The 13,153-nt window shown below is 38.4% G+C and overlaps 1 protein-coding gene across 4 annotated transcripts in view; it reads right to left on the bottom strand.

The window, feature by feature from the left end:
• Positions 1-13,153, bottom strand: part of CNKSR2 (connector enhancer of kinase suppressor of Ras 2) — a 292,411-nt gene that overhangs the window by 28,478 nt on the left and 250,780 nt on the right. For all 4 annotated transcript variants that reach the window (XM_040633558.1, XM_040633552.1, XM_040633548.1 and 1 more), the window contains 2 exons: positions 12,627-12,727; positions 9,760-10,306 (listed from right to left, as the gene is read on the bottom strand). In XM_040633558.1, the coding sequence (XP_040489492.1) occupies positions 9,760-10,306; positions 12,627-12,727 (648 nt within the window). The remainder of the gene's footprint in view (positions 1-9,759; positions 10,307-12,626; positions 12,728-13,153) is intronic.

Here is a 13,153-nt window from a genome sequence, read left to right on the forward strand (position 1 = left end):
TGCCCTCCTCCCTGTTCTTTTTAGAGAAGGCATGAAAAAACCCGTGTTGGCATTGTTAAAGAACAAGGAGAAAACAGCAGAGATGCTCAAGGTAAAACGTATAAAGTGTAAGTTCAGTGATACCAATTTGTGGGCTATTTTCTCTCACCAAGAATCCTACAGTAAATGACTGTTTTAAAATTTCCATTTTCTAACTTACAGAATAGACTCTAAATTAGGCCAACAACAAGCACAACAATAATTTAAGGAAAAAATTATGGCTAAAGAAGCCAATAAAGTCGTGGATGAGAAGATTTAGAGGTCTTAAATGAACAGATCTTAGGCATGAAGTAAAAATATTCGACGAATGATTTACCAAAAAAGAAATAGCACAATGAAAATATCACATTCAACATCGTGGAAGATTATGGATTATAAATGTGGAAGAAAGTGAAAAACTTTAAAATGCTAAGGTTCAAGTTTCCCTAAAATAGATAATCAAAATACAGTATCATTTTCTGTATTTGGCACTCTGCTAACATTAGTAGGTTTTTCTGATAATTAAACTCCATGTTAGTTGTGCTGTAAAATTAGGAAGCCTCTTCTCAATCATGAAAGAGGAATATTAATCTATGGTCAGTATATTACTATGCCAGTATAGTATTAGGGCCACTGTAATATTATACTGACCATAGATCAATATTCCTTTGATGACTGAGAAGATGCTTCCCAGTTGCATAGTACAAATCAATGAAGATTGTTAAACATCTGGTTTGTGTTCATCAGTATAGCTGAGCAACCAGAATGCATTTTCTCCAACCATAATGTTTAAGGAGTGAGTCAAAGCAGAAATAGCTCTAAAAGTGATCTCATCTGATTCTAACCAGTTTTATCAATTTTGCATAAGTGATAAGGACCTTAAAATGAACACAGAATTTGTGCCATCTCTCAAAGAATCATTTTTATAATATTATTAATTGGTTACTTGGGAAAATGACTGGCACAAGATAATAAAGATGCTGCATATTTTAAACTATTTGCTCTGTTCCATGTTATCAGAAAGAAAGACCTTTCTTATTTCTTGAAAATAATTCACAAATTTTTGTTTTAAGTAGGTTTATGAAGAGCTATGGAAGATATACTGTTAAGATAGTATCTGGTGTATAGTAAATAAACAATAAATGTCAAATAAATGAACATGAATAAATGAATACATGCTTAGAACTAATTAGACTACATATTGATGCAGCAAACCAAAAGAACCAGATGGAGGCTTAGTTTACATTTTAGTAAGCTAAATCTAGATAATGACATGTTAGGGGATCCATGACTAAGAAAGTTAAAGAATTTGTAGCTCTGAACTGAATCCATGAGTTTAATAACTGTCATCCTTATTTTCAAGTATTCTACAATTTTTGTGAAATAACTCAGGAAGTTGATTTCATTGGCATACTTTGTGCTTGTAATAGAAACACATGCATATGAAATTGTCATATTACATTCCTGAGGTAAGAACCTTCTAGAAGTTATCAAGCATGAAGTTTAAATATTAAACTTTTTATGACGAACTGTCACTTTTGCATTTAAAATATATAGTAATAGGCACTTTTCCCTTATCAAATGACATAGTAAGAGTATTTTTCCATTAAAGGACAAGTTTCAGAGAATAATAGATAGAGCTATTAAAGGCCAACTATTAGCACTAAGATGTGCCTATGGCCTAACATAAAAAGGGCCAGAAGAACGGAGCTAGTGAGAACACTGGAAAAAATAGGAAGATGGTTCAGGAGAAGGGCTAGTGTTTTATAACTTAAAACCAAAAGCTACAGGTAAACTCTCACCACCAGGCACAGTGGTTCTGAAGCCCAGCTCTGAGTTCTCAATTCCAGTTTTTGGAGGCTAGACTTGCTATGCTTTTTAGCTGGCTCTTTGGCTTAGCTGTCTTCAGTGCAGAGCTTCGGGATAAGATGACATTACTGGAAGACCTTCCTTAAGAAGGCTGGGCAAAGTCCCCTGGCACCAAGGTATTAGGCAAGTAGGCAATGAGCTTCTGATATGAGGCTGGGGGTGTTTATCAGAGGGTGTTAAGTGCGCACGTACGGCCATTGTCATTTCTTTCTTCTCACATTTCGCCTCCCATTGTTTTTGAAAAGGTCAACAGGTAACTGCTGCATTTTCTAGGGTGACATGCTGGGATTGGGGCTGGGTTCTGAGGCGGTATGGAACTTATCTCACAAGACTGTTGCTTCTATTATAAACTACGGTCATATCAAAAGAATTTCTGAGGAAAAACTACCTGAAAACCAGCTAAACTATACCTCACCTCCCTACTCACATGGGGTGACAGGAAAAAGATACATGAAGAAAACAAATTCCTACAAGAATTAGTTTTTAAAAACTGAACTTTGAACAGAAGTTCCCTCTAGAGAGTGAGAAGGAGAGAGGGTTGTTTTTTATTTTCACCATTGTTTTATTTATTTAGCAATAAATAAGTTATTACTTTTCAATTAAAACAATAAAAGAAAAACACGGGGAAACTGAGAAACTTCCAAGCTACGTTTTTTGGTGCAATCCTATTATGTCTTAATCTACCATCTTCCCACAGTTGGTAAGCACAGGAGGTAGATATCATACGCAGAGGGAAGAAAGGGAAGCATTTAGCATCTTCTGCTTTCTCTGGTAAGGGTGACCAAGGTGAAAGGAGGCTGAACTTAGGACAGGTTCTCATAAAATAAGCTAGAAATTACTCCACTTGAGAAACTGACAATACACTATTAATGGCGTGATGTGTGAAAACAGTAGCAAGTAAAACTGCGGCTGAACCTAATCAACTTGCTTGGTAAAACAAACTGTCCATTCTAACTTGTCTCACCTACACTGGCGAGGGTTGTCATTCTTTTATGTGAACTTTAGTTCTTACCCGCCCACATCTGGTGTGACTCTGTAGCATTCATTCTTTTGCCATTTCAATCTGGCTTCCTGGTTTAGTAACATTCCTGAGATTATTTTCCTGGCGGATGCAGGGCTACCGGTTTTCACTCAAGTACAAGTTGCAATTTCGATACGTTTTACAAAGGAAACAGGACGAAGCTAGGTGGCTTCATCCACCCAGGGAGCCTGGCTTCCTTGTGCAGAGAGCAGATTTTAGGAGGAAAACCACTGTCCAGGGGAGCTGGCAGATCCGGTTTCCAGCCATGAACTGGTTCTCTCACATGTCATATCACAAGATGTGGCCTTCATCTTTGAAATGGGATTAAATCAGGAAAGTATGGATTCAATAGCAGAGAAGGGGACTCTAAATGAGCCATTAACAAAAAGAGCAGTGATTCTAGTTACTCGCATCCCAGCTTTGTGGTGTCCAGCATGAAGAGGGTACCCTGAATGTGCAGTACTCTCCTTCTCTTTACAGAATACCCAACGTGAAGAATTTTGCAATGGTTTTATTCCTGTTTTATGTCACATGATGGATAAAACATTAATTTCAGCTTTAACTATTACATAATCAAATGGAAAAGAATTGGGGACAAAAGGGGTTAGCTATTATTTATTCATTCACTCATTCATTCATTCATTCATTCATTCATTCTAGTGTCTGGCCTAGTATGGGCCATATATCATTTTAGTCACTGGGTGTACAAAACAGGAACAAAATCCCTGCTCTTCAGAAACTTGTATTCTGGTGGGTGGAGATAGGAAATCAATCAGTGAACAGTATTTGATATTATACTCGGAGTGATAAAGTTGTGAAGAGTATAAAACAGGGTAATACATCAGAGAATGAATGGTGGTGGTTATGGTGGTGAGGGGTCTTCTGGGTCAGACTGGGTTGTCAGGGTCGAACTCTCTGAGGGGAAAATATGTGAACTGAGACCCGCATGGCATCTATAAACACATACTTCAGTAAACAGATATAAAGTTATTGTTATTTGGAATAGAAGGTATCTTTTGAGTTCCCAAATGTCCAAAGTCAAAAAGGAAAGGAACAGTGAGTGATAAGAATATAAAGTGAGGGACACTTCTATTTTAGCTCCTAGGATATGGCTAATGTATTATGTTGAAACGCATAAAATTGCTGATATTTCATCATTTTGACCTACAAAAACAGTAATTCAAATGGTTCAACTCAATAGCTGAAACTGAACAAAGTTAGGGCACGTAGTCAGGTAAATGTTATTTACCGAGGCTTGCCACGCTTAATTCACTATTTAAGTATTATAAATTGCCCTCATTGCCTAAATCCAAATATGCGTAAAATCTACATAAGTTACATAAATACAAAAAATTTATTGGAAGACTTACAGTGTGTCAGATATGGAAACTAAGTGCTTTCTGGTGTTGCCTCATTTGATCCTTCTATAACCTCAGGTACTGCTACCACATGATGTAACAATGAAGACACGGAGGTCCAGAAACGTTAACTAACTTGATCCATCATACCACTTGCAAGTGGTAGAGTGCCCAAGCAAGGATTTAAACTGAGGAATATCTTCAGACACTGTATTCTAAGTTCCGATCACTTAGTGTTTACAGGAAAATATGCTTATTCATTTCAAAAGTCAACAATAATTATATCTAACTTGCTGTATTTTCAGGTTTACATAATATTTATCCCCTTTTAGATGTGGAACATTTCATTAGTGCCAAGACTTAAATGATGTGATGTGACCTGGGGCATATGTTAGCATACACACACACACACACACACACACACACACACACACACACACACACATATATATTATATATTAAAGGAGTGTCACACTGCTTGAACAAATATATTCGCGGATATAGCACACATAACAGTGGAGAGGCTCATGTGGATAGTAATGACAAGTGGTGGTACATTTGTTTCTTTATGATCTTAAAAACAAATCAAGGTTAGTCTCAACTACTTATAGTTATTCCATTTCCCTTGTTCTTTGGGCATATGATGCAACCCTGGCCAATGCAATAGGGAACTAAGTCAGCTGGAAGGATCTATGAAAAGTTTGCCTTGGTCTTACAAACAGGACAAAAGGTAGGGCACCTTGGGTGTTGGTCTTTGGCTCTCCAGATGCTGTCTTATAAGAAGTGATGCCTAGAGCTGTTGGCATTACAGAAAAGTTAACAGAGAGGCCTGACGCTGCAGAGCCATAAAATTCACTCCAGAACAACTCCATCTCTGAATTTCCCGATAATAATTTTTCCTCATTATTTAAGTCAAAAACTGAGGGAGGTGTGATTACAAATCCAAACTATAACCAGTATCAGCATTTTAGATAGATTCGATTTTATATCTCATCTTCAAAATCAGAAAATATGGTATTAGGAGAACATTTGTTTACTACTTTCTAGATTTTTCTGTGTTCTTTATATATACTTGTTACATAACCAGCCAAGAATAACGCCCTTAAACTTCACAAAAGTGCCGTATTTAAGGTTCTCTGCATGTCTTTTTATTCACGTTGCTCATATAGCTTTTCCATCTGTTTCCTTTAGACCTGAACTATAATTGAAGATATTATTGACGATTACGCCCTTCTAAATTCTTTGTGTTTGTGCATAATTGATCTCAACAATCAATAAAACAGTAAAACGTGCTGCAACACTTTCATTTTCAACTTGCTCCTTTTTTCCTTTTACACAATTTCATATTCTGGGAATATCTTCCCCATGCCCACATACTTTGTACCTCGATGTTCTTAAAAATAACATCCATGGCTTTTAGAGACTCCTTAGGAAATTACTCTAGGACCCTTAAAATGATTGAAGAGGATTAATCTACCTTCTTCTGCACTATATTGGTAGCATCATCTATCCTCTCTGCCTGGATAATTTAAGATATTAGGCCATTGAGCTGCATATCTTACACAGCTCTTAACCTACCAATGTTGTGCAGAGGAGGTTAGATTAAAAAAATTACTTTAAAATACGTTTCTCAGAAAATCTCATTTTGAAAGCATCGGTAAATATCTTGGCCAGATAACCTGATGTGTATTGTAGCTACAAGGTGACAGATTTTATCCACCCTCCCTCCTCTGAAAAAAAAAAAAACATAGGTTTTGCTTTAGATTGCTAAGACCAAGCTAATAAATGTGTAAATTAAGTGAGAATACTGGTAGGTTATCCCTAAGACAATGAAAAAGAGCACATTATAACCTCACTGAGTACATGGAAGGACCAAGAATGTATGGCTAGTAAAGACTACTCTTATAACTGTCAAGAGGGAAATCAGCAGGATTAAAAGGATAAACCTTTTGAAAACCTCATCTAAACTGTCTAGTATGGCAAAGAAAAGGGTCATTCCAAGTAGACTTCAAGCTGCATTAACCGAAACAGTACTTTAATGTTGTGGCAGAGGATTTCTGAATGAAGTATATTTTTATATTTTGTCCACAATTTTATGATTTATATTCCTTGGAAGTTGCATAGGCTGACATAATTTATAATTTAATTTAACTGAGGTATTATAAGGCCCACATCTCAGTAAGCTTCAAAACTGCTAATGAGTTCAGCCTGTGAAAAATCATAGTATGATTCAGTTCAATAATTGAATTTCAAAATAAGAGAAAACGCAGCCCCACCATGAGAGAACAGATTGACGACTGTTCTAAAGGAGGCTAAATTTACACCTCATAAGCAGGGAAATTGGGAAAAAAATCAATCTAAGTCACCAATTGAGGTACATCTTGCTTTTTAGATTGCTTTGTAAACTTGTAAACATCATATAATACATATTGTATTATATAATGTTAAGGTAAATATAAATGATAAAAGAGGAGTTTGGTTGATGACATAATTCTTCATACGTAAAGCAGGACATAGGCTATATTTTCACATTTTCTTCCACTGCTCCCGCCCACTTGCCTGACGCTTCCTATTTTTAATTTCTTGGTAAACTGAGAGAAAATATTTGGAGCTAGAGACATTAAACTTATTTCCGCTGCAGGTCTGTACTGGATTCGTGCAAATTCCCTTTAGTAGGTCAAAGCGAATGCTGGCCTCGAGCAGGACAGTTAGTAACACCCCACTGCTGCACTTCGGTTGTAACAAGCATAGGTACCTGCCAAGCTATGGGCAGCAGAGTGAGTGCCTGCTCCGTGTGGGGAGGGCACGCCGTCAGTCTGGGACTGGTGGCATGGCCCTCAGGTTCTTTCATGCCTATAATTCTGGCTCTGTGGATAGAGCACCCAGCAGCTCAACGTGAATAAGAAGCCTGGAATACTTGCTCCTAATGGCCAACCTGCGGCAGTCGTGAACACGAAACCCCTTCATTAGACCTTAAAAATTCTTTAGAAAACACTGATTTTAAAGCTGATGGTTCTCAAATGAAGTGTTCAAATTGCACGTCCTAAATGTTAAAAACAGTAATGCAGAAAATCCGTCGTTAGGAAGGCACACATACATTCTGTTAAAATGCACTGCTCTGCTGAGAATGGTCTGAAGAACACCGACACATCAAGTGGCAAGATTTGGGGGAAAATGCCCAGAAAGAAATGGGGCCCTGAAAGACAGTGTATGGCCACCTCTAGTGAAGCAGATCCGACTGAAATAGCATCAACTGCCCCATGATATTGAACCATAAAGACAAAATGTACAATACTGGATTTATGGACACACTTCCTAGGGTTGTTCGGCCTTATCCCAATTGTTCCACAAAAAAAAAAGAGCCCCTGAAAGAGATGGAAAATACCGAATAACTGCCCACTCAACTCATTTGGGAACCTGAAGGAAAAACCCACCAACTTAGGAGTGCATCTATATGGTAAAAATATATCCAATCAACAAAACAGCAAAAAAGAGACACTGGAAGAACAAACTCGAAAGCTATCTAACTACAGATGCTCTGTGGGCTCGGGTTTTCCTTTCAGGCCCGAGGATGCGCCTTCTCCTTTCCAGTACTCCCTCATACATGGCCAGGAGGAACTGGGAAGTAATTGGCTTAAGCGAAAAAGATAGCATCAGTGACTTCTACCTGAGGCCATGAGGAGATGTTTTCTGAACAGAATTCTCTAGTCCCAGAATTCTCTAGGGCTGTGCAAATGTCGACACAATTTATTTTAAAATGGCAAAGATAAAGTATTTTCCCCGATATGTTTGTACAATACTGAACAAACCTCACATAGTTATAGCAGTTGTGCAGCACCTGGGTGACAGTTGAAACGAAGTTTCTAACTCATCTTTAAATTTTAGAAAACAATGTACTAATTTTGGTAAAACATCATAACAGTAAAAATGTATTATTATGCTTGCCAGAAGTCCTACAGAGGCCTAACATGGCTCCTAGATATTTCTTCTACCAGACTCTTCCATAATCTCTGATAAATGTGAATGCTGGGAGGCCTTTGCAGGTAATAGATGGTAATTCCCTTTTCCTGCACCAATAGTATAACTTTTGTAATGCTCTTCATGGAGATTATGGCTAAAATACATTTCACATGGAAACTGCTTTAACGTATGAATTTTATCACAAGTGACTCATATTTTGATGGTAGAAGATATAATTTAATTCCCATTAAATAATGCAATGAAGATCCGTACCATAAAAGGAAGTCTACTGTGTTTTTTTGTTAATCATCTCCAAAGTGACCCTCATTTTAAATAAGCCAAGCTTAACACGGGTATGAGGCTCCTGACCTGCTGGTCCTTTGTAAGCTCTGAGTGGTTTTTCCAGTTATGATGAAGAGCTTACAGTAATATATCCCATAGTCAAAGTCTTGTATACTCACAAAATGGGCTGATGGATAGAGTCTGCTTGTATCCTTTAAAAAGAGAAATCTAATGCCTTAGTGGGACCAAACCAGCAACTGTGGTTTCATCAACATTGGCTTGGGACATCTGCACTAACTGGCCCAAACTTCATTTTGAATACAGACATGCAAACAGTTTTTTACCACTACTTTAACACTATTTTCCTGGGGGGGGGTAATTTTACATTCAGGACTTATAGCCAAACCTAGATTTTCTTTCTAAGTAAAATAACTGAGTTCTAGCCTTTCCCTTAAAATAGGCTGGGTTTCTGGACTGGTGTAGAACATTGATTATAAGCAGATGCTTGGTAAGTCATGTTGGATAAAGAACTTGATAATTAGTAAACATATTCTTAATGCCAACAAGCAGAGGATTACTTAATTGACTTTGTCTCTCTTAAGAGTTGATTCACATAAATTGAGTTTTACAGTCAACATACATACCAAGAAAGTAAATAAATGCTTTTGGAAAACTGGTTATTTCAACTATTTGGAGTTGACAGAAGTGCTATTTTAAATTTCTTCTTGGAAAAACTCCTCTGAATTTTTCCTTTAAATCTTTTAATGATGGAAAGGGAAGTTGTATATGTATATGAATGTGTGTGTGGGGGTGGGTGTGTGTGTGTTTGTGTTCACTTACATATTCAACCAAGGTTCTGCTAACGCCCTGCTTAAAGCATTTAGTTTCTTAACCCAAACTCAGGGGGCAATGACTGTGGACCAAAGGGATGATGCATGCAAGGGACAAGAAAGTGGATAAGAGGAGGAAGGAAAAGAAATGGCTATCATTAACCTTAAAAGGCAAATGGGTAACTGGGGAAAACCATTTGCTCTAAGCTTTGGGTGTTCTGGGATATAGGTTTCGTTATCCATCTTTGTCCCCCATGTTACTCAAGTTCTGAAAGTAAAACACCAAGGGGTACCTAACTTTCTGTGCTGCACGACCATTATTTTAAGAAAAAAGGGAAACAAAATTCTATTTTCTTAAAATAAGAAGTTTGAAAAGGTTAGGACTCTGTGTACACAGGCTAAGCATCTCCAACATACTTACTTTTGTCTCCTATGTTTTCCCCTGCTGCCTCCCCTTCCTCCTCCTCCTCCTCCTCCTCTTCCTCCACCTCTGTGGGCTGCACGTCATCCTGCGGGTCACAGGCACTAACCGGCGCGTTCAGACAGCAGTGGTTGAACCCGCTATCTCGAGGCAGAGTAAAACTTCGAGGCTTGCCCCCATTTCCATTTAACACTTGCATCCTCTCGCTCTCGGCCAAGGGGTACGGCCCATAGTGATCCTGTAGGTGGCACTTCTGAGTCGGAAGAGTGGACTGCCGCCTGTGCTCTGGGGAGATGGCCGCGGAGTCAGAGAAGACAGAATCCTCCAGGGGCAGAGTCTGAAGATAGTGTAATCCAGAGCTTGTCAGGGGCGTCTCGATTAAATCCTGCCAGGAGCGGCGCTGACTGGCTGTCTTGCGAATGGGGGACACTGCACTGCTCCCGGTTACTTCCTGGCGAAACTCCTCATGGGAGGACTGTGACTGAGAGGTCTCTGTGGAAGAGAGCCGGCTGTGTTTGGCTTCCACATAAGGACTGGCACAGCTCATCTGTGGAAAAGAGCCTCTGATCAGTCTCCACAGAAATAATGGACCACATCTGTCAGCAAAGCACACATTAGATTTCCACCAGCTAACATTTACCAGTCAAGTTAATGACTACTAGTCAAGTTCACAGACATCTCAAAGTTAGGCTCTGGCTGATCTTTCAAGGGACTGAGATGTGGAGTGTTTAAATGCAGCTCTACCAGATGCTCATGAAAAATCTAACATATTAACATGCAAAATTTTACAATGAAGCCTAAGAAAATCTGAATGCTTACATAAGAAATATTCAGCAACAACAAAAATCTGAAGTTTTAAAAATCTCGATGCATTTGAAACCATGAACAATTGTTGTCAAATTCATATTTCCGGATTTTATGGAGTTTGGGGGTGAGGGCAAGGAAAGAGGCTTTGGATGTTAAAACAAGATGCCTATAATCAGACAGAACTCCTCCTCTTCCTCACAACTGAGTGTCTGCTCCTATGGGCCCCAAGGAAAAGCTTTCTTAGGGTCTGGTCAATTTGTGGTGCTTTGTAGAGAGTGAAAAATATAGACAGGATGAGATTATACCCTGATGAGGATTAGCATTTGCCTTGACAAATGGGATACTTTTATTCCCAGAATTTCAAGTTGGGGAATATATAACATAGCAAAAAGCACAACAAAGAAAAAGGACTGGCATCAAGTGAGTGCCTTAAAGGACTTGCAGGCGCCCCTGCTGGGGAAAAGGCTTACTCTAGCTCCTGTGCCTAACAGATCTGCCCGGGCTCCTTTCTGGCAGGAGCCAGATTTATCAAATGTGATCTGGCAAACGGGGCTGGGGCTGTGGTCAGGACAAGCCTGGCTGAGGCGAAAGCACATACTGCCCCTCTGGCTAGAGGAGGAGAAGTTAAGTGGCATCTTCTGGGGGCAGTTTATCTTCCCACATGTTAATAACATATAAATAGTTTCCTTCTTAAAATCCCCAAGCTGCTATTATTAAAGAGCTGTTCTCTGAAGCTGCAGCTTCCCTTTCTTCTTCTTTTAGAAATATTTTAAAGGAATTATTCAGGCCCTGATGTTTTAGGGAAAGAGAGAAAACATGAAATAAACTATACCTTGTCACTGACTTCATGATTTCATTTCTATCCCTCATCCTTGAATTCTGTTGCACTCACTAAACTGCTGTATTCATTAAAGAAATGTGCATACATATAGGAACAATTCTTAGGTAATAGACATTGTCATCAAACGTTGTTATTAAAAATGTGGCTTCCCCTTTTAGTTATTGGCCAAAAGTGCCCATTTGTTTATTTCAGAAATATTTATTAAGCACTTAATAAATAAGTGCCAGTGCTGGGCTAGGCCTTGGGTATGTGTAGATCAATCTAACAGGGTCCCTGTTTGCAAAAGGTCCATAGTCTAGTCCAGTGAGCTATTTGTAGTCCCAGATATTCTGATTTAATGTCTGCATCTGCATTTCTAAAATGTTCCAGAGGTGATTCTTATGCACAGCCAAGACTGAGAAGTGGCCTCAAATTATATCAACATCTTGTGTAGTGCTTTTCTTATTTAAAATCCTCTAGAGTAATATGGAGGTGTAATTAGGTTGGCTGCTGTTGTCACTTAAATAAAGCTTCCATTTCCTATGTGGAAGACTCAGTCCCAAGATAGGCAGAATTGACTCTTATGATGCCATAACCATGTAATATATTGTCAAAACTGGGACACTACTGAGATGCTCTTAATAATTCTGATGGGAAATGGGCATAAAGTGGGATAGTCCCGAGAAAACCAGGACAGTTGTTTAGCCCATTAAAAGATTAAAGTATAGTCTATACACAGAATAATTTATACAGGTTTAAGAAGCCTGGAGTACCATATAAACACATACACTAAGCCAGATCCCGTGACTGTCTAAAAAGCTGTATGTCAAAACATGTGTTCAATATAGATATAATATTAATTTTTATGAATTGTTTCTTAAGGACACAGGAATGAACTTTATTAGTGTAGGAATATATAAGGTCCATTTATATATCTTTTTCTAAGAAAATTTTTTTTGTTGATGACATTTCTGTGAAGGCTACTCTAAAAATAGACCTGGGCAGATATTTATTATGCCTGGAAACTGTGGTGACTATTTCTCCTCATTAAACAATCTTTGCATACTTAAATTTTTCCCCCTTATAGCTTTTAGATTCCCTATTCCCTATTTTCCTTCCTCTTAGGAATCCTGAGGTCCGACATGCAATTCACTACATAATTGTTTTTAATGAACGAAGGGGTATTCCTGGTCAAAGAATCTGATGCCAAATTATGGTAACATGCCTGTTGACAACTTACAGAGGGAGGCCGCGGGTATGTATCGTAGGGGGGTGGAGGGCTGTCCTGTTTGGGTGTTGATGGAGTATCCGCTTCTTCCTTGTCACTCTCACTCCAGTAATCTGTAAATTCACACACATAGATACAATAACATTCTATTAAATGTTTCTAGCCATATTTTCAGGAACATACACTACCAGCTAACACAAGGAAATTTAAATTCCACTCCTACACCCCGTTCCCCAGCACCTCCTACTCCAGGCCCACCAGCTTTTATTTTCGGCTGGGTTTTGAGGAAGAAGGAAGAGCACAATCACCTAATTTCAACCTTTAAAGCAAGCAATTATATATACATAGCTACAATTTTAAGGAGTTAAGAAACAGACACTGCATTAGCCAAATCGGGTTTAGGGTGCTTTAGATTCCAGGCCAATTTATCCTGAACCTTTAATTAATGAATGATATCACACGATGCCCCTGAAAGGTGTACCATTTTACCCTAAAGATGAACACTCAAAGAAAAGCAATATATATATATATATATATAT

The sequence above is a fragment of the Ursus maritimus genome (assembly GCF_017311325.1).
Source record: "Ursus maritimus isolate PB19 chromosome X unlocalized genomic scaffold, ASM1731132v1 scaffold_X1, whole genome shotgun sequence".
In the NCBI taxonomy this organism is placed as follows: Eukaryota; Metazoa; Chordata; class Mammalia; order Carnivora; family Ursidae; genus Ursus; species Ursus maritimus.